The sequence below is a fragment of the Rhinolophus sinicus genome, chromosome 14 (genome assembly GCF_057876585.1).
Source record: "Rhinolophus sinicus isolate RSI-liver-muscle chromosome 14, RSI-T2T, whole genome shotgun sequence".
Classification (NCBI taxonomy): Eukaryota; Metazoa; Chordata; class Mammalia; order Chiroptera; family Rhinolophidae; genus Rhinolophus; species Rhinolophus sinicus.
The window spans coordinates 101,318,267-101,339,425 of NC_142514.1; the positions used below are offsets into that span (position 1 = coordinate 101,318,267).

The following is a 21,159-nucleotide window of genomic DNA, read 5'->3' on the forward strand; positions in this document are numbered from 1 at the left end:
GGAAATCCTGCTCTGTGGGGGAAGACCTAGCAGCCCTGCTACCCCACAGACCGCATCCCAGTGCCGCACACAACTTGGTCTCCCAAACACATACTCCAAATGCTTTATTGTTCTGTTGAGATGCTTACAAATACTGAAATTACCCAGCCTGGGCCCAGCAACCATGGCCCAGTGCTAGAAAGGGGGGCAGAGAGGTGGGCGTAGTGTTAAGGCATGAAGGGCTGAGGCCAGACAGCTGGAAGCCTGGTCCTCTGCTCTCCAGTTTCATTACCCTTCTGAGGCTGATGGGAGGGTAGCAGTACCTCAGGGTCTTCCCTCTCTGATGCTTCCTCTCCTGTTCAGGTTTCCTGAGGTAGCAGCCCTCTATCCTTTGCAGAAACTCATTCCTATACAGCACCCCTAGGATGGCCCTTCTAGCTTTGTCTCCCATCTGCATCACTCCTCCTCTGGATCTAGATACCCCAGCTTCATCCCTTGTGGCTCTAAGCAAGGCACGAGTGGAAGAGAGAGGCCTGGCCCAGGGCAGGGGGGAGGGGGTGGCAGGCTGTGCATCAGGGCCTGGAGACAGGCTGGGGGCAAGGAGGTGTTCAGTACCTTCCCCCAGCCTGAGGTGTCCAAGGGCCTGAGCTGGAGAGATGGCACGTACCCTCAGATGGGCCCACAGCTTAAGCAGTGGGCTGAGCCATGGAGCCATGGCAATTAGTATGTAACCACGGCAATGAAGCAGTTAATATGGTGATCATGGTGATGCGTCTGCAAAAAGAGGATGGGGCTGCGACCTCAAGGATGACACTTGAGGTCTCTGGCCCTTGAGCAAAGTAATAAAATATATAAATGAGAACAATGGCGTAGAGCAGGCTTTGAGAAGTACACTGCCTGAGCTGTTACCCCACTCTGGATGTGGCTCTGCTCAGCCCCCACGCCCCTGCAAAGAGGGCGGAGGCAAGAGGGGATCTTTGGCAGATTATGGTACCATAATTTATCCTTTACAAAAGAGAACACAGGCTGGGGAGGGCAGGACCCTGAAGGGTTATTGCAAGTTCTAGACTCCCAGGAGGCAACAAAGCCCCCTCCCTACCTTTGATGTCCTGGCTGGTTCATTAGGGGGCCCAGCTCAGAATATTCCAGGACGGACTCTGTACACAACGTTACAAAAGCCTCAGGCGCGCTTCGCCCTCCCAGTTCCTCTAGGAGCACCCCAATGAGGTCGGGAGCCCAGGGTGTGACTCTGTCTTGAGGGACAAGCAGAGCAGCAGGTAGTCAGGCATGGGTCCTGGGGCCGGCCCTAGGGTCCAGGAAGCCCACCCCAGTCAGTTCATGAACTGAGTGTAGCCCTCAGCCCCTGTTACAATGACATCCATCCAGATGCGCATGGCCTCTGCAGATGGGGCCACCATGTAGTACAGCCGGTCATGGGTCTTCACACAGAAAGTGAGGGCTGGGTTCGGGCTCTGTGGAGCGAGAGAGAAGAGTCTAAGACCAGGCGGGCTCACCCCTGGCGACCAAAAGCATTCTCGTAACCCGCCTCTGCCCTTTCTCCTTCCTGTCTCCAGGACAACCTGGAGCTCAGGGCTGAGTCCTAAATAGGCCGGAAGTCTAGTGCCCACAGGTCAAGTGGGCCCCAAGCTGAGATGTTCCCCACACACAAGGGCAGTCCTTGGACCCTGGCAGGGTCATATCCTGCGAGGTGGGGGCACTGTTCCTTGGCACCCCTAGGCACAAAAGTCATTATCAAAAGAATCAGACACAAAGGGCTATTCCAGTGAGGACCAGAAGTTCTCCTCTCTGCAGAAGAGGGGCAGATGGAAAAGGCTACAAGCGATATGCTGAACCCCAGGACCCCAGAGGAGCAGAGATTGGGGGGGGGGGGGCTGAGGCTTGAGTGCACTGCAATGAGGCAGATGACCAACCTCAAACATCTCCTGTTTTTCAATCCCCTCTACCAAATCCAGTTTCCAAGGGCCCCCTACTCCCCTTTTAACCATACCTTCTTCATTGCCTACCCGCATTGGGAGACATCCTGCTGTCATCTCAGAAGAGGGAGGCAAGCAAGCCAAATTCAAGCCCACAGGGGCTTCCTGCTCTCTGCAACCCACCTTCAATCCCTCCCTCAGGCCTGGGGAAGGGAGGGGTTTTAGGGGAGAATAAAGGGTCAGGGTGGAGTAGGGTATGGAGACGTTAATATGTGGTAGTTCTGGTTACTGTATATGGGGAGGGGTACCTCAGTCACCATAGTGAAGCTGAAAAACCTCTTCTGGGAAGGGGAGAAGGAGAGAGGAAGAGAATGTTTACAAAGAGAACAAGGGATGGGTCTGAGCCTCTGAAAAGGGCAGCTTGGAGGCCTTTGCTCCCAGAGCCCACCCATTCTCCATGGCTGTCCCTTCTGCCCTCCTCACCTTGGCTGCACTACGAAGGTGGTCATAGTATACCTCCTCAATGGCCTGGAAATAGATGATCCCCTTCAATTTCGTCTCATGCTTGTCTGCAAAGAAAGCAAGGGCCAGGCTGAGGAGGCCTATCATACTTCAGATCATGCTGTGTTGACATGGAGCTTCTCCGTCTGGGAAACAGAGTGATTCCCAGGATTCCAGAACAGAACCCAACATGGAGCCCTGAAGATATGTTCAATGCTCAAGTCATTCAGAATTACAGAGAATGTAAATTAGAACGCCACTGAGATACCACTTCTCACCTATCGGAATGGCAAAAGTATACAAAAAATATATAGCACACTTTTGGCAAGTCTGTGGAGAAATAGGAAGTCTAATAAATGGCAGGTGGGATTATAAACTGGTAGGCCTTTATGGAAGATTTGGCCGTATCTACCAAAATCAGAAAGATGTTGGCCCTTTGAGCCAATGATTACACTTAGGAAAATCTATCTTACACATGTACAAAATAACAAATCTACAAGATCATTCACTGCAGCAGTATTTGTAGTCACAAAAGACTGGAAAACGCACGTACCCATCAAGTGGAGACTGGCTGATAAATTATAGTGAGCCACATGGTGGAATTCTAGACAGCTGTTATACAGATAATGCAGAAATATCTGATATAAATCTATATCAGAAATAAATCTATAAAATATCTGATATAAATCTTTATTCAGAAATAAATCTATAAAATATATCCAGATATAAATATCTAGATATAGATGTATTTGATATAGAAAGATCCCTTAGATACGTTAGCAGGGAAAAAAGGAATGTATTATATGCTACCTGTTGTGTAAGAAAAGGGGTAAGAAGGGATCAAATATACGGTGATGGAAGGAGAACTGACTCTGGGTGGTGAACACACAATGGGATTTATAGATGATGTAATACAGAATTGTACACCTGAAATCTGTGTAACTTTACTAACAACTGTCACCCCAATAAACTTTAATTTAAAAAAGGGGGGGCAAGAATACATGTTTGCATTTGTTTATATTCCCCTAAAGAAACTCTAGAAGGATACACAGGAGTCTAATAAAAGTGGTTACCTATAGTGAGTGGGGCATAATTCTCAATTTAAACCTTTTTATATGTTTTGATTTTTGAACTATATGAATGCATTTACCTATTCAACTCTAGTATTAAGAAATGGAAGGAAGTATTTAGTATCAGGAAGCAGGGATGGCAGGAAGGAGGTAGGCAACGTAACAGAGCAGAGGTGACCGTTCCGGTGGGAGGGACAGGGGCAGTCAAGGGAAAGCATAGGGCCTGGGCCATCTCGTCTCATGGCAAACACTGCTCAGGCACTACAACTGACGTCCTGGAAAGCAAGCCTGAGAAGACACAAAGGGGAGGTCACACAGTCACTAAGCTCAGATGGTGATGGCTGGCTGTGTGCACCTTGCCCCACCCTCCTGTCATTTCAAGCCTGAGTCATGGGATCCTGGAGCATTGCTACAGCCTCCCAACGTGCCCCTGCCCCACCCTCTGCCCCTTCACCTCATCTTCCCTAATGCCGAGGGGATGAGCTTCCTAAAGCAAATCTAATCCTGCTGCCTCAGCTCACAAGCTTCCCTGCTGGTTCCCTCACTGGGAGCCTGCTGCATCCTTGGCTCAGCCAAGGCTATTTACCAGCCAATGCCAGCATGTCCCTCTGGCCTTGTCTCACACCCGTCCCCTACACCAACACCAAGTTCTGTCTGGCCAGGCTGAGCTTCTCATGTTCCCTTAACAGGTGCTCTGCATACATTGGAATGGGCTCCAGCCCACTGCCTTGGCAAACTCCTAAGTAATCTTCAAGACCCTTTGCCAATGTCACCACGACGGTGCACGGCTGTGCTCTTTGCTCCCACAGTATGCATGTGCTTCTGTATAGGAATTTATGCTGAATCTGAACCCTCCTTTAAATTCATAGATCTACCTTCTCCAACACCAACAACTATGTACCTAGCACACACTAGGTGCTCAGTCGATGCTGAATAAATTAATCCTGAGCACTGGGATCCAGAGGAGAGTCAGAGACCCTTCTCTTAGGAACTTACAGTCTAGTAGGGAAGAAAGCATTTATCAACTGTGTGACGTGGGTGTCCAAGAGAGCAGCTATGCATCATTGGTTGTTATGATTCAAGTGAGAGAACATATTGAAAGTGTGCAGCAGTGTCTGGCACATAACATGCAGCATCTGTCATCACATCATTATGCCACTGGGCTGATGTTACATGGCAGACAGACCCTGTGTAATACAGGAATTATACAGCAGACGACAGGAACTATTCTCAGTGAGGTGGGGTCAGGAAACGTTTTACAGAGGTAATATCTGATTTGGACCCTGTAGAATTGAGGGGTTCCATTGAGTAAGTGGAAAGAGGGTCCAGGCAAAGGCAGAGAGAATGGCAGGTTCAAGGCAGGAGTAGGCAAGGCACACTGATCCAGGGCCCTGATCCCACTACAGACCCATCTTCATCCAACACTTCCAATCCCTGGCCTGACCATCCCTCCAGCATCCGTTCTCTCACCTCTCTTCCTTCACTGGAAACAGTAACACTCTCCTGCCTCTGCTTCCTTACCACCCACCTATCCTTGCTCTTGTGCAATCTGGCTCCTGCCTATGTACACAGCAGAAATCTTTCTCTTAATAAGCTCCAATCTCTGAATCGAATGGCCTTTGGGTCCACATTATTCTTGGCCTTTCTGCAGCATTCAGCTGGTGACACCCCCTGCGTGTAAATGTCTGCTCCTTTGTCTGGCTTCCTTCCCTGTTTCTACCCATTTGAACCTGGTCTCCTTTTGTTTCATAGATATTAAGGAAGGTCACGTATGCCAAGTGCCAGCACCTGGCATGTGGCTTCCTGCCTCCCACCCCTTCTCCCTTTGCTGGTCCCTCCTGTTCCTCCTGCGTCCCAGGGTGCAGCCCTCTCTCTGCCTCTTCTAATTGCCCAGGTTCAGTCTTAGCTCTGCCTCTTAACAGCTGTGAGACCTTGAGCAATTTAATTAACCTCTCTGAGCCTTATTTTCCTCATCTGTAAAATGGGTATAAAAACAGTGCTTCCCTCACAAGATTATGAAGATTAAATGAGGTGATGCATGTAGAGTGCTTAGCACAGCATCTGGTTCATGCAAGTTTTTAATAAGTATGATCTCCTATTTTTGTTATTATTATTACTATTATTATTCCAACAGATTCAACTTTCACTCTGCCTCTAATCCTGACCATTACCCTAAATCTAGATGTCCCCAGGGCACTTCAACCTCAGCATGCCTAAAATGAAGCTCTTCTCCCCAGGCCTGTTCCTCTCAATCTCAACAAAGTCCATTCCCAGCCCAGGTGAAAACATGAGGACACTTGTGCCTCTGCCTCTCCTGTCTCCCTACACTCAGGGCCCAGGTGGTCAGAGAAGGCTTCTTGGAGGGGGTGGCACTTGGTTAGGGACCAGGTGAGAGGGGAAGCAGGGCACTCCAGGGGTGGGCATCTTTGGCACCAAACATCTAGCCCTTTCCTTCCAGACTCCAAGTAGGACTGCTCTTCCCAGCATTGTGGTTGGGTGGGTCTGGGTGACTGGTTGAACAACCCTATCAGTGACTTGTGAACGAACCCAGCCGGAGCATTTAATATCAATGTAGGGCCCATTTAGGCTTCTGTTTACTCCAGCCAGCAATGTTCCAGAAAGACACGTCTGAGGCAAAGAGAACAACGATGTAGAGCAGAGCGCCCACCACCTGCAATGTACACGGATGTGTATCAGGAGTAAGAAGGAAGACGCTATGGTTTTGAGCCATTGGGATCTTAGGACTGGTTGCTTCTGCAGTACACCCTAGCCTCTCCCGAACAGGGGACAATACAGCATCCCATGTTCCAAGTCCAGAGGGAATTCTAGAGATGGGAAACTAAGCTAGAGGCTGAGTGGAGAGAGCTGAGGGAGCAAGACAGGCAGTGGGCCTATCCCCAAGGCAGTCCTGAGTGCTCCTTGGCATTGCTCAACAGCTTGTCTTGGAATCTTTGAGAACTTTCCCAAGGGGGGATCCACAGGATTCCATGTAGCCCCAGCATCTGGATGTCCCTACAGCATACCCATCATGCTTTGTTTTAACTCTTTGTTCAGTATCTGCCTCCCTGACAATAAGCTTCAAGGAAGAGAGCTGTGGCCATCTTGCTCATCACCAGAACATAGAACAGAGCCTGGAACCTATTAGATGCTCAGTAATTGCTGAAAAAATGAATGGATGGATTAACAAATAAATGGAAGTGAACCAGGTATACTCTATATATTTTCGGGGAGGGGAGGACAAAACCCAGCCCAAGCATCTGGCCCCCCAACTTGGAAGCTTAGCCTCCTTCCAGAAGACCAGCTGTCCTGGGTGACAGAGTCCAGGAGTCTGGCTCTGGGTCAGTCTTATAGGAACTCACCCACATAATAGGAAAGGGTGCGCTTGAGCCGGTCGAAGACAAACCAGCGCTTCTTCCATGATTTAATCTTGCCGCCCATCTTGACCAAGTAGCCACGGCAGACCTGGTGGGAAGTGGGAGTAAGGAAGGATCCAGATGCATAGCCCTTAAACCTTTCTTCCCTGAGCAGCAATGTAAGTGCCATCACATGTGCCTGTATTCATAGGAGGCTGTCCCCAACATCTCTTCAGGTCAGCATACTAGGTCCTGGGACAGAGACCTCTGCTGTTAGGGGAGAAACTGAGGCCACCATTCTGAGGATGCAGTAGGTACCTCCGCCCATGGGGTTCTCTCCTCAGCACCGCAGGGCTACGCAGGCCGTGTACCTTGCTGCTGAGCACCACGTGCAGGCAGGTGTCGACGCCATGGCCTGACGACTCGATGTGGGTCTTCAAGTCAAAGTCCTCCTTCCGGATTGGCAGGTAACGGGTCAGAGGTCGTGCCTAGGAGCAGAGGACAGGATTGGTAGGCTCTCTTCTCTTCTCCATCCTTGCCCAGGCCCTTTGGTCAGTCCTGAACCCCCAACAGATTGCCATCACTCCCTCCCTACCCCTATAGCTGTCACTATCATTTCACAGGGCCTGTGGCAAAAGCAGACACTTAGCATGCCTATGCTGACTGCTTAGGTTTGGGCAAACTGCTCAGTGAATCTATGCCTAAGTTGCCCACCCATGACCAAGACACAGCCAACCTTGTCTTGTCCCTGCCCCTCTGTCTCCTGGCTGAATGGAATAAAGCTGGAGGCCAAATATACACATGCTCTGAGAAGAAAAGCCCAATAAGAAATCTGGTCTCTGACTTCCCATGAGAACTTATTTGGGTCATACCCCCTTTCTGGGCCTCAGTTTCCTTATATGTAAAACAAGGGCTTTGAACTAGATAATCACTAAGGCCTGTTCTACCTCAAAAATTCTGATACTAACTAGAATTCTCAGCCAACTGGAATTTTTTTCTACTCTTCCTTTCTGGGAAGAACATTAGAACAGCAACAAAATGAAACATAACAAATTACTGAAAGAAAATACAAGATGTAAAACTTCCGGGAGACACCCTAAAGATGAGTTAACTCCACCCACCAACCACAGCAGACACTGGTGGCTCCTGCAGCAATGCCTCAGCCCAGAGCAGGGGGTTAGAGTCCCAAAGTGGCCAATGACTGAGGCAGGAGAGGGAAATTAGGCATATGACAAAGATTCTAGGCACAGAGGCAAAACTCAGTTTCTGATTATTTCTTAATTTTAAAACCCAATCCAAGGAGCCTACCCCTTAGAATTTACGTTGTTGCGTCATGGGAACTCAGGGAGCTGTGATTACTGGTCACTACTGGGGGTAGAGCCCATGGGATTCCCGCTCTGGGGAAGCCTATAGAAACACAATAGAAGGGACAGACTGTCTGAATCCTCCCTCAGGCTCTCACAGGGGCCAGGATGGGTAGATTTCCGGAGAAATGGGACCGGAGACATGGGTAGATTTCCCTACCCAACCTAATTTATCCTTCTGCCTTTAACTGTTCTGTTCAAGTCTCCTGTGTAAGGAAAAAACCCAGAGTTGGTTCTTGTACAAGGAGGAATTCTTGCCCCAAGGATAAACTAGTATAATTCTCTCTTGCAGATGTAAACCAACAGTCAGAGCGAGGTCACCTGCTGGTGGTGGGGCCTAGAGCCAAAAGGTGTGGTGGAGCGAGGGGCAGGACAGCATGAAGCACCAAGCATAGGAGGTCATCAGGGAAGTGGGAGGTCGGTGCAGCACAGACTCAGGAAGCAGAGATGAGGCCCTCGAGAGAGGCCAAGAGGAGCCACCCTAATGCCCAATTCTCAGCTCCCATCTCTGAGAGGCCTATCCAGACCATCTTCTCTGACCCCAGATGTCAGCAAGGTCATCTGCCCACTCACTCCCAACATACAGACACACACTGACTTGAACAAGCCCATTGGGTCTATGTTCCTTGGGGCTAAACGAGTCCCAGGTAGAATTCTGCTTGTGCTAAGCCAAAGCAATCTTTTTGGGAGTAGAACAGGCTTTACAGCCCAGAAGAGATACCCTGGGATGTCCCTACCTCTCCACAGCCTCACCCTCCAGCCAACCACCCACTGTACCCCAGCACCCACTTACCTGAGAAAACTGTTTCTCTCGCATCTTGACTTCCTTCTCCACCAGCTGCTGCCTCCTAGCACTCTCACTCTGCAGCCTCCGTTCCACTTGCTCCCTCCTCTTCCTCTCCTCCTCCAGGGCCTGCCGCCGTAGCTCTATCTCCCGCTCCTGTCCCCAAAGCCAGGGGTCAGTGCCCACAGCTGCCCTCTTCCTCCAATCCCTGGCCACCCCTCCTCAGGACAGGGCAGAGCCACAGGAGGCACCCACCTCAGAGGGCAGCCTGGCACGAAGAGGCATCATCCTGAAAACCAACCCTCTCCAAGGACTTTGCTGGTAAAGGGTAAATGCTTTAAAGTGAGACTGTCCTGGCTTCAAATCCTGGCTTAGTCACCAGTGTGAGTTCTGGGACTCTGACAAAATCATTTCAACTCCCTAAGTCTCAAGTGCCTCGTCTATACAATGGGGCCGAGAGTGCCTACTCCTGTGTGATCATAGTGAAAATTAAATGAGGTTGTATATGTAAATGCCCATCACTGACTCCAGCAGGAAGGAAACACTCAATAAATTAATGGGGCTCTTACAATTTTCATCTGAATTCCTAAAACATTGATTATCTAAACAACGTTTTTTGACAATGAATATATTCAATGGTCCCTCCCTAATCACTAGGGCCCTCTGAAACTCCAAATTAGAAACTCCAAATCTGTACTCGAACTTCAAATTTTATGGGAAAAACTGAACTTATAAAAGCCATTATTAAAAGATTTTTAGGGCCGGCCCAGTGGCTCAGGCGGTTAGAGCTCCGTGCTCCTAACTCCGAAGGCTGCCGGTTCTATTCCCACATGGGCCAGTGGGCTCTCAACCACAAGGTTGCCAGTTCAACTCCTCAAGTCCTGCAAGGGATGGTGGGCAGCACCCCCTGCAACTAAGATTGAAGACGGCACCTTGAGCTGAGCTGCAGCTGAGCTCCCGGATGGCTCAGTTGGTTGGAACGCATCCTCTCAACCACAAAGTTGCCGGTTTGACTCCCGCAAGGGATGGTGGACTGCACCCGCTGCAACTAGCAATGGCAACTGGACCTGGAGCTGAGCTGCGCCCTCCACAACTAAGACTGAAAGGACAACAACTTGAAGCTGAATGGCACCCTCCACAACTAAGATTGAAAGGACAACAACTTGACTTGGAACAAAGTCCTGGAAGTACACACTCTTCCCCAATAAAGTCCTGTTCCCTTTCCCCAATAAAATCTTTAAAAAAAAAAAAAAAAGATTTTTAAAGTCATCAAAACGAATCATTAAATACAGAGCATGTCGGTGATGTTGTGCATGTCTTAATCAACGACAACGACCTTTATGCCATAACTTCCATTTGCCATTTCTTCCCAGCGCAAAACTTAGCAAAATCTCCTCTTTCTCTCTCTCCATTTGTGAAAAGCAGCTTATAAATTTGCCCTCCTCTGACATGAATAAGGCTAAGAGGCCTTCTTTTCTGGTGGTCTAGCTGCTGACTCCTGCTCTCTGGCTCCCTCTCATCTCAGGAGATGCAGAGTGTGGGACGGTGGAGATAGAACAGCTTCCGCAGATCCTTTGTCTAACTCCCTTCCAGGCCCTGGTTTCCTCAGCCTGGCTGTATCCAGGATAAACCACTGCTCCCTATTTACTGTGCCCTAGCTCCAGGCCCATGTGAAGGCGACATGACTTCTCTCAGCTCCCGTTGCTCCCCAAGGCCCCCCAGCCAACGCCTTTGCTCTGGCTTAGACATCTGCCTTCTCTTCTGTCCCTATCCCTCAACCCCCAGTTACTGCTTTTCCTAACCATCCCCAAGAGGAATGACCTGCCACTCAAGCAGACAAGAATCAAAATCCCTGTGGTAGCCAAAACGTCCACAGAAGTAAACACACAGAGACTGCAAGTTCCCACACGGGAAATTCATGTGCTGCCTCCCCTTTTCCTAAGAGCTGTGAAAAATGGAATCTCACCAAGCCTCCCTATCCCCCCACTTGAGGAATGCCAACTTTAAAACACTTTCTTCCAGGGAATGTTGCCAAGATAATGTGGATGAAACAGCTTGGGGTGGACTGTAGGCCCTTGGCAGGTGGAAGGTAGTGCTGGGGCCCCCACTGCCTCTGCCTCTGTGACCCAGATCTGCCTCACCCTTGACTCCATGAGCCGGCTCTTCTCCACATGAGCTTCTTTCAGCATCTTTTCCATCTCCTCGATCTTCCCCACGTCTAGGCCACTTGCACTGAAGAGGGAAGGGGAATACTGGGTGTATCGAGGAGCTGAGGAGGAGTCTGGCAGAAGCGGTGGGTCCGGTGTGGGGGAGGGCAGAGTTGGCACCATCAGGTGGGATGGGGTGGGGGTCAGGTACCTGGACATGTTGTCGGGAGAGCAGGCAGAGTTGCCTCCTGTGGAGATGCTGGTCTCCATGCTGTCAGAGCTCTCCAGGCTCAGTGTGTCATAGGCGTGCTCGCTGTCCTCTCCACGCTCCCGCCCAGCTGGCAGGTGATGCAGGATGGAGTGGTGCATGAGGGGTGGGAAGCCCGAGGGACCTGCTGGGAAGGGGCCCGCCCCATGCAGGGCGTCCCACTGGCACTGGGCCTCGGCTGCTGCTTTCTGCTTCAGCTCAGCCAGTCGCCGCCGCTGCTCCTCAATCACCTGCTGCCCTACAGGAGGGACAGGTGGGAGTCACAGTGGGCACCCACCCATCTAGAAGGACATTGGCACCATCACAGAGAGAGGGAAGAGGTGAGCAGGGAAAGTTTAACACAGGGCACCCACATGAGCCCCCACCAGCTTCCCTGAAGCCCCCACAGCTCCAGGTCCAGCTGCCCTGCCAATGCTTCAGTCGCCTGCACATCTGGCCACAGCCATGCAGTCTGGCTTCAGCACTCTTTCTGCATCCTGAGCCCATACAGGGAACTGATCCTGCCCATGTGGTGCCCTGGCAGCATGACGGCCAGGTGGCTCCAGCTCACAACCAAGGCCTGAATAGGTGGGGACATATGCACCCACCCTGCCTGTTGGGGAAGGGAGAAGGAAGAGATGGTGGGAGCCCCATGAGCACCCAGGGTATAAATGCAGACTCAGCAGCAGCGATGCAGAGCAAGAGCAGCAGTGGCAGCAGAGAGGGAAGGATAGGCAAGGCGGAGCACCGCTGAGGCAGCAGAGAGCTCAGTTCGAGTGGTAAGGCAGCCAGCCACTTCTACCTAGCTCAGCCTGGGAGCCTGCCTGACTGCGGATAGTGGGGGCCTGGGCAGAATACATCATGCAGATGCCCGGGCAGAGGCTGCCTGGCCAAAGCAATGTCCTCAATGACCAATGTTCTACCTGCTGGGTCGTCAGTTGGGAGGGGCTCAGCAGGAAGCAACTTGACTGGTGTGGGGGACCCCAGCAGAGGGCAGAATAGAGAGACACAGAGGGGATGAGAGGAGATAGAAGCACGGACATGGGCTTTCAAACAACGAAAATGCACACAAGCAACAAGGACTCCTGGGTTCTCAGAGCCAATATCTTAGCGAACCATTTCTGGAGGTCAAGTCCATCCCCCTGCCTCTAGACAGGGCAATACCTATCCCCATTCAGGTCATAAAGCATTTCCCTATTTGTTGGGCTGTTAAGGAAAGACCTCACAGCCCCCCATACCCTTAGTCCCCTGCCTTTTGATAAATATCCAGGAAGCTCTTCTTTAGGCATCTAATCTAAATCCTTTCTGCTCTTGCCTAAATCCCAATTAAAGAAAAACATCCTGTGAAAGGTGTGGGAATGGATAAGGGGGGTGCAGAGCAGATATCCAGGGCTCCCAGGAGAGCAGGTAGGCTAGCATTGCAGCCACTCACCCTTCTGCTGCAGGGCCAGTTGGCGCTTGGTCTCAATGTCCTGCAACGTGGCTGCCAGGTTGCGAGGAAGGCTGCCTGTACCATTCTGGGTGAGCAGAGCACTCTGTGGAGGGAGATGGAGCATTGGGACCTGAGGCTCAGAAGACCACACCCCCAAGACATTCAGGGGTGGCTTTGGCGTCTCCCCAGTAGCCAAAGCAGACTCCCCAGCAGCCTCCATCACCCTACCACCACCACCCTGTTACACAAGCAGCCCATCCGCTGTCCTCAGACCTTTGGGGAGGGGCTACGGCCCAAGGTAGCCACGCTGAGCTGGGAGGAGGAGGAAGAAGAACCAGAGGAAGAAGGGAGGGGGCCACTGCGGGTGCGGGGCAGGGGACTGGTGGCCTCACCATCCATCTTGGAGCGGTAAACCTAGAGGGAAGAGATACTGCCTGGTGAACTCCAGCTCCCTCACTGCCACCACCCCCATGTCACCTAAGCTGGCTGTGGTCCAAGGTATTGCTCTGGCTCCAGGCCCCTGTCTCTAGCTGGAAGCAGCACTGAGCCTCCTGGGCCACCCAATGACATGTTATTGGTAGCTGTCAAGCCTCCTTTCCAGGCTGTTGCTCCTTGGACCAATCCCTGGTCCAACTCTGCATTTTGAAAGAACCTTGTAAATGGACCCATGCAAGGAGTTAACATCAGCTGGGCGGAGTTCTATAGAAGACCAATTGGAAGCTGGGGTACCTCTGGTCCAAGCTCTGCCATTAACATGCTGTGTGACCCTAGGCTATGCACCTCCCCACTCGGGGCCTTGGATTCCTTATCTGCAAAAGGAGTGGGTAGAGCTAGACTAAATAACTGCCAAGCTCGCTCACAGCACTAATGTTGGGTGACTCGGCATAGGCTCTGCTACTTCCTACTTGAGTGGCCTTGGGGAGATTACTTATCTTCTCTGAGCCCAGTGTCTGATATGTAAAATGTTAACAATATCTACCTCAAAGGCCTGTGGTGACAATTAAATGAATCAAAACACAGAAATTTCTAACCAGCTAGGTCAAAGGAGAGGTACCACATATGTTACCAAACTCCTCCCAAAGGGAACATGGAATTTTAGCTGAGATCACAGTCTTAGAGGTGCAATGCCTTCACTCAAGGAATGAATCTTGAATGGTGAGGTCTCAGGCACTACAGCAGGTTAGTGGAGTGAAACTTGGGGGAGAAGACTATCCAAATACTCTTTCCCCACCCCCACGGTCAGCAGCTTGTTGCAGGCTCAAGTAGGCCCATACCCTCCATGGCAACTCTGAGGAGACTTGGGCACGTCCTCAGGACTGTCATTTCAAAGTCTTTGCTCCTCTCTGTCCTGTCTCCAAGTGTCATCCCTGGGGAGACCACAAGAGCAAAATGCTGGCAGTTCTCCCAGGACACACTAGTCCCAGCTTCAAGAAGCTCAAGAGTGTGTCAGGCTCCCATAATGAGTGAGACGCTCTGGGGTTGAGGGCTACCAAGCACAGAGCAGAGCCACAGTCTAGCCCAGCACGAGACACCAAACAGATCCCAACCTGACCACTGCTCCCAAACCCCCTTCCATTGGACAGTCAATTACGTCACCTTTGGACTCATGAAGCTGGCTCTCCAGCTGCCAAAAATATCAAGATGGTTACCTATGAGGAGACCCTCACTGCCCTCTCAGAGGTCCCATATTGCCCTGGCTGGACTGACCCTCCCCCATCACATAAGGTGGCATGTATAACTGATGGATTGGCAGAAGGTACCCAGAAAAAAGAGGAGCAGCAACAGGGGAGTGATGGGCAGTAAAGGAAGGGGTTACCTGCAGCTGACGGGAAGCTTTGGCAGGCAGAGGCGGGGGGGAAGAGTGAGGGGAGGCTGCAGTGGGGCCAGTCCCCAGCCCGGCCATCAGTTCCTGGTACCACTGCTCTAAGTCTACAGCAGGGAGCAGCAGCTTCTCCATCTGGAGGAGAGCATGGGGAGGGAGCCAGGGTATAGGAGGGGAAGGATGGAGAGAAAAGGTCAGGAAATGAGAAAGGAAAGAGGAGGAAGAAGGAAGGAAAGGGAGAAGAAAGCGGAAGGATGGAGGAAGGGTGAAGAAAGGCCATTATCAGGGAAATAGACAGTTAGGTGAGGCAAGAAGGGAAGGAGTACGGGGAAAGGAGAGCATAAAAAGGAAGAGAAAAATAGTGAAAAAACAGTTGCTGTGAATGTGCTAAGGGCAAAGAGAAATAGTCAGGGCACAACTCTCAAAACACATAAATGTGCTATGCCAACCATGATGCCAGTCAGCCAGCGCCCATAGGCACTGAGCACTCTCCTGGGGCTGGCCTAGAGCTGGGAAGTCGGGTGAGCAGGGGCAAAACACACACACACAAAGCCACACCAGAAAAGGGCTGGGGGTGACAGGAACACACAGACCACCAACCTTGGGTGCAGGCATGATAGAAGCGAAGGAGGAAGAAGAGGGCAGCACAGGAGGAAGGCAGGTGGTGGGAACCAGGTCCCAGGAAGCAGGGGCCCAGAGAGGCGGGCCTGGCGCAGGGGTTGTGGGCATGGGCGAGGTGCCCCACATCACCTTTAGCTGCTCAAGTGTCAGGTACTTGGGGGAAGGCCGGGACGCAAGAGGGAATACAAGAGGTTAATGGAACTGGAACCCAAGAAATGGTCCTGCCCATGCACAAAAGAAGAGCAAGAGCAGGAAGCCCAGAGCAGAGGCTTGCAGAGCCCAGGAAAGCCAGAGTCCTCTCAGCACAATGCCCTCATGCTAGAGCAGAAGGCCTGCCCCTGCTTGAGCTGTCAGGAGCTGAAGAAAGCTCCCGAGGCCCTGCGGAAGAGGGAACCACTCCCAACGCCCCTCACGCCAGTTGCCCTTCTCCCTCACGGATGAAGACAGACCTGGCTGTCCCCCAACCCAGGCCTGAGGGGCAATCTAGGGCATCCACAAGGAGGCCCTTGGGCATAGGGGGGCTCAGTAGGTGGCTGGTACCTCACTGTCAAGCAGGGGCTGTGTGAGCACGCTGGGGGAGTTGGCAGGAGCACAGGGGTCTGAGCGGGAGCACAGCTAGAGAACCTCGGCCAGGCTCACATACTCTAGGGTGCCCAGTGGGAAAAAGAGGGGTAGGTAGAGAAAAGGGTGACAGGTTTCAACCAAGTACCCAATACCCACACCCCATGCCCTAGAGCCATCACTCCACTCCATACAAAATCCAGAGCAGGGGTGTGGAGCTTGGCTGCCCACTGTGGCCATAGACAGCTATGGGAGTGAGGGGGGCCGAAAAAGGGCAGGTAGAATAGGTTCTCTGAATGCTCCTCCTGACCCCCACTTTTGAGGTTGCCGTGGCATCCAGGTCCTTCCCCAGGCAGACCCTGAGGGCCAATCCCTGGGTTTCCCCTGGGCTGGGGACATGCGAAGAAGCCTAGGGAGGGCCTTCCAAGAACCTACCAAGGACCAGGACCCAGCGCCAAGAGAACTCTTTTGTCTCCAATACTTTGGGCATCCCTAGTGGGGCACACACATACAGTCACATCATTTCCAGGTGTCCCCTTGTACCCCATCTGCTGGGGCAGGGGCTGGAAGGGGTGAAGGTAGAGACACCACTAGGGCCTGAGCATGGCAGCCTCTGAAAAAGAGACCTTGGCAGGGAGCAGCTAAAATCCCAGGCAGAAAAGCAGGCCCACTACCCAAGGTGAGGACTTGGAAAGATGCCAGCTTGTGGGTCAGGAGGACAGGGACTGTCATGTTCCCTGAGCACATCCTTAGAACCCAGAGCTTATCAGGTGGTGGGGGCATGGGAGACATCCAAAATACAGGCAGAATCAAAGCACAGGACCCTAAGCCTGCCCTATCCAAAGGAAGACTGACCATCCTGACCTGCCTCCAGAGGCCAACTGACCTCCAGGGGTCATGGAAAAGGAAAATGAGCTGGAGGGTCCAGTGTTTGTGAGAACTGACAAATGGCATGCAGAATACATGCAAAGTAATATGCAAATTGATGCTAATTTTTTTTATGGGCTGCCCAGAAACTTACAGCACACCAGCACACTCACTCAAACTTGCAAACTCTGGCCAAAGGATTATTGTCACACACCCTTCAGCTGGGCGCTTGGGAGAAACTATAGGCAGGAGCTCAGCAAGCAGGTAGAGAGGCAATGTGGGCACAGCAGAGCAGGAGGTTAGCTATGATTACCTCTTGTGCTTTGGGGCAAAGCTGAGTGGAAGCAGGTGGGGTTAAGGGGACAGAGGAGGTGCCCGCCCGAGAAGACCCTGGGAACAGTCCCTGACCCCATCTCCAAGGACTCAGAGATGAGCAGTTCAGCCTATCGAGAGGGTGTGTGGTGAGGGGCCTCAGACCTCACACTCAGCCCAGCCACCCAATCCCAAACCTAAATTGCTTGTGCAGTGAGGCAGGGAGGAAGGGAAAGAGCTCAGAAAACTAGGCGTGTCCTCATTGGACCTCACGCACCAGACGTGCAAAGACTCAGGAAAGAATGGGTTCAGGGGCCTTAATGCCCACCTCTGAGCCAAGAGCCTAGTTCTACACTGAAGTCCAGGGATCTCCAAGACCAGGATCCCTAGATCTCGATACTCCCGAGTCCTGGCCATTTCCAAACCTCTGAACAGCCCATCCTCCTCACGATGTACTCAGTCACCCAAAATGGTAGGATTGGTGGGCTCCTGGGACCCAGAAAAGTAACTAAAAAGCAGCTGGTAGCCATAGCAGGTCAAATTCCGGATTGCAGGACCATTCCTACTCATATCTCTCCAATTTAGGAAAATGTCCCCATACTCAACCTCAGCCATTGAGGTGAAAGTGCCCCATGTTGCTCCAGAGCCTCCCAGGAGACCCCCTTGGGCCGGAGGCTGGGGCTGACCCAACCATGTTACCTCTTTGAGGGTCGATGTGGTCTTCGGAAAAGGCCTGCCCCCAGTGAGTGAGATGTATCTTCTTTCCAACATTGTCAATTTCTCCTTCTCCTGCAAGCCCAAAGGAGTAGAGAATCAGAAAGGAGTGAGAATGATAGCAAGGGAGACCAAGTAAAAGAGGAATCCTGCATTCCCCTCCCAACCCCAACAAACCCCCCCACCCCACCCCACCCGGCTGGGCTACCTTCTGCAGCAGCTGCAGGGAAGCGTTCTTGTCCCGGGCCAAGCGCTCAGATTCTTGCACAGCCTGAGCCCGGATCTGCCCAGCCTGACTATCCAGGACTGCCAGGCGCTCCTGAAGGAGATGGGGATGGTCAGGCAGGCCCTGGGGAGATGGCTGAGCTCAAAGTAAGGCTTGGCTGTCTCTCCTGCCCAGAGACCCTGGGCTTAGATGAAGGGAATCAACCAGCTCTTCTGCTTGGCCTCAACTCACCCCAGAAAACTCAGGCTGCTAAGGTCAGCTCCTTCTCTCACCCCTCCCTCAACCAGTGACCCCTGGGCTAGCAGGCACACCAGCCAGAACCCAAGTTCCCAAATCTGCCTTCCCTCCACCTCCACAGTCAACATGTCCAGAATCCTAGAGATAGGGAACAGTTCTCCACCTGCCCTATTCCCGGCATCCCACCTCCACTGCCACACCCAAATCCAGGCCCTCTGCTTTCCAAGCCCGGACTTTGTCACCAGCTTCCTGCTTCCAACTCTGTCAACTTTCTGACCCATTCCACACTGCCACAAATACCTTCCTAAAATGGCCTTCAAGGTTTGTTTTTGTTTGCTCGCTTACCTGAATTTTCTAGTCTTTCTAAGAACATATGTTACTTAAACAATTTTTTAAAAACCCACAAGTAAGGTTAGATCACTTATCTCCTGAAAATCTTTCAGTGACTCCTCATTACTCACAGGATAAAGCACAAACTCCTAAGCTGGCAGTCAGGGGGTCCTAGAACTGTGTCTACATTTTTCAGCTCCCCTCGCACCTGAGCCCTCCGTCTCCTCTCATTTTGGCCATGATGTACACACAGCTGTGTAATTGTAAACTCGCAGGCCTTTCTTAAACTGTTCCCTTAGCCCAGGAGCGCTATCTCTATATTCTCCACCCATCAAGAGTTTACTTACCCTCCAAAAGCAGACCAAATGCTATCTCTCCTCTAACATCTTCTTTGATCACAACTCAATTTTTTCGCGCCTCCTTCTGTGCTCAAATTATTCCGTGTCACCATTTGCCCAGTGTTACTGTTACTTGTGAATGTATGTCTCCATCACTACCATCTGACTCAGGCTATCAAATCCAAGGGCAGGTCCAGTGTCTTTTCTGTCTCCATATCCCCAATAGGGCTTAGCACAGTGCCTGGCTCAGCAATCATGTGCTAAAAGGTAATTAAAAGGATGGGGGCTGGAGAAAATGGACTGGGTTAATCCTGGGAGGGCTTCCTGAAAGAGGTGGCCTTAAACCACCATCCTTAAGAGCAAGATATGGGAGAGGACAGAGGGAAGAAGGAAGCTGTCCTAATCTGGGGTTAGCCCCCCAAAAAAGATTGAAACAGGCCAAGATCTGCCATTTATAGTTTGTTGAGAACCTATTAGGACCCCAGAACTCTGCTACATCTCTTGTATTTGTTACCTCTTTTAACCCTCTTATGAGGCAGGTGCCTTTATGCCCACTTTACTGATAAGAACATTGCCATACTTACCGTGTTTCCCTGAAAATAAGACCCAGCTGAACAATCAGCTCTAATGCCTCTTTGGGGGCAAAAATTAATCTAAGACCTAGTATTATATTACATTATATTATATTATATTATACCTGGTTCTATATTAAAATAAGACCGGGTCTTATATTAATTTTTGCTCCACAAGACACATTAGAGCTGATGGTCCAGCTAGGTCTTATTTTCAGGGAAACACGGTAGGAGGTTTAAGGCATCTTAGTAAGTGGTAGACCTAGGATTAGAACCAGATCTGTTGGCCTCCACAAGGCACCAGGGCAGACAGACACTGGGGTGGGTGGAACACTGGGGGCCTGGGGATGGCAGTTGAGCAAGGCTCATGAGGAGCATGGGGAGGAATATGACCCCTGGGTCTCAATGGCTGAGCTCCAGTTTCCTAGGGGCCAGGGTGGGTGTAGGGAGGAGGGAACAGCAGTCCAATAGTACTGACCTCTCCCAAACTACTTGGACCTTATACCCACGAGGATGTCGAATGGATGGTATTGGCTGATCTAAAGGTTCCCTGATGCACTCTCCAGGAAGAAAGAGGAAGAAACCAGGGTAGTGCCAGCTCCCAAACAAGTGCCAGCTCCCTGATGCATTCTCTCCAGAAAGAAAGAAGAAACCAGAGTAGTACCAGCTCCTAACCGAGGGCAGTAGAGGGTAGAAGGAACAGCGGCTTTTAGGCCAAGCAGGCCTGGGTTCCAATTCTGGCTCTGCAGCTTATAAGCTGGGAGGTTTTGGGCAAATCTGTGGCTTCTCTGAGCTCTGGTTTCTTTGTATATAAATGAGGCTAAGAGTGCTGGCTTGGGGCGGCCGGTTAGCTCAATTGGTTAGAGCATTGTGCTCTTAACAAGAAGGTCGCCGGTTTGATCCCTGCATGGGCTACTGTGAGCTGCACCCTCCACAACTAGATTGAAACCGCTACTTGACTTCGAGCTGATGGGTCCTGGAACAACACACTTAAATAAAGTTTAAAAAAAAACACGTGCTGATTTTAGGAGACCGTCCTAAGGTCAGCTTGAGATAACCCAAGGAAGCCTCCTGGCACATACCCATGTACTTGGGAAATGCTAGTTTTCTTCTTTTCATCTGCCTCACATCTGGAAGTGTATGCATTTGTCACGGAGAGAAGCAAGGAATCTGAACTCAGGGGGAGGTCCAGCAGCGCCCCACTTACCACCAGCCCAGGCTGGCCATCAAGCACTCAATTCACCACTTTTTGACACCTCTACCCGGTCTCACTGCCCTCACCTCTCATCCACTCACTCTAGCCAGGTAAACTGCACAAGCATGCACGTGTGTACATGGACCCACAGGTCTCAGCCACAGGCATGTCAGCCGCCTGAGCCATCCTCCTCCCCAATATCTTCCTTACCTTTGTTTAACAGTCTCTTCTCAACTTTACTTCCCACCCTCACACACACACATCCCTGCCCATCACCCTCTCCTGCTCCAGCTGAGGTCAGGAGAACCACAGTATCTGGAGCTCAGAACTGGCCAAGATACAAGACCCAATCCCCTTGTTTTATGGCTCAGCTGAGCAAGCGCTGAGCCAAGGCTGGAACCCAGGTGATGTCCTTTCAAGGCTCCCTGGCTGGCTCTAATATCCGGATCTCAGGTCTCTGTGTGTCCCAGCACTTCCATCACAGCTCTACAAAGGCGGGAGCAAGCCTGCTCTTCGGCCTCCTCCTCCTCCATGTCTATCTTTCACTGCCTTG

At 51.4% G+C, this 21,159-nt stretch overlaps 1 protein-coding gene across 34 annotated transcripts in view; it reads right to left on the bottom strand.

Annotated features, from left to right (window-relative positions):
• Nucleotides 1–89: 89 nt before the first annotated feature.
• Nucleotides 90–21,159, bottom strand: part of PHLDB1 (pleckstrin homology like domain family B member 1) — a 46,333-nt gene continuing 25,263 nt past the window's right edge. For 12 of the 34 annotated variants that reach the window (XM_074335355.2, XM_074335361.2, XM_074335356.2 and 9 more), the window contains 15 exons: nt 17,917–18,027; nt 17,694–17,783; nt 15,234–15,407; nt 14,628–14,768; nt 13,085–13,225; nt 12,812–12,914; nt 12,303–12,347; nt 11,344–11,638; nt 11,127–11,217; nt 8,995–9,141; nt 7,209–7,325; nt 6,844–6,946; nt 2,397–2,482; nt 2,222–2,254; nt 90–1,451 (listed from right to left, as the gene is read on the bottom strand). In XM_074335355.2, the coding sequence (XP_074191456.1) occupies nt 1,311–1,451; nt 2,222–2,254; nt 2,397–2,482; nt 6,844–6,946; nt 7,209–7,325; nt 8,995–9,141; nt 11,127–11,217; nt 11,344–11,638; nt 12,303–12,347; nt 12,812–12,914; nt 13,085–13,225; nt 14,628–14,768; nt 15,234–15,407; nt 17,694–17,783; nt 17,917–18,027 (1,818 nt within the window). In that variant the 3' untranslated portion in view covers nt 90–1,310. The remainder of the gene's footprint in view (nt 1,452–2,221; nt 2,255–2,396; nt 2,483–6,843; nt 6,947–7,208; nt 7,326–8,994; nt 9,142–11,126; nt 11,218–11,343; nt 11,639–12,302; nt 12,348–12,811; nt 12,915–13,084; nt 13,226–14,627; nt 14,769–15,233; nt 15,408–17,693; nt 17,784–17,916; nt 18,028–21,159) is intronic. The other 22 variants (XM_074335376.2, XM_074335379.2, XM_074335375.2 and 19 more) reach the window with 10 other exon arrangements.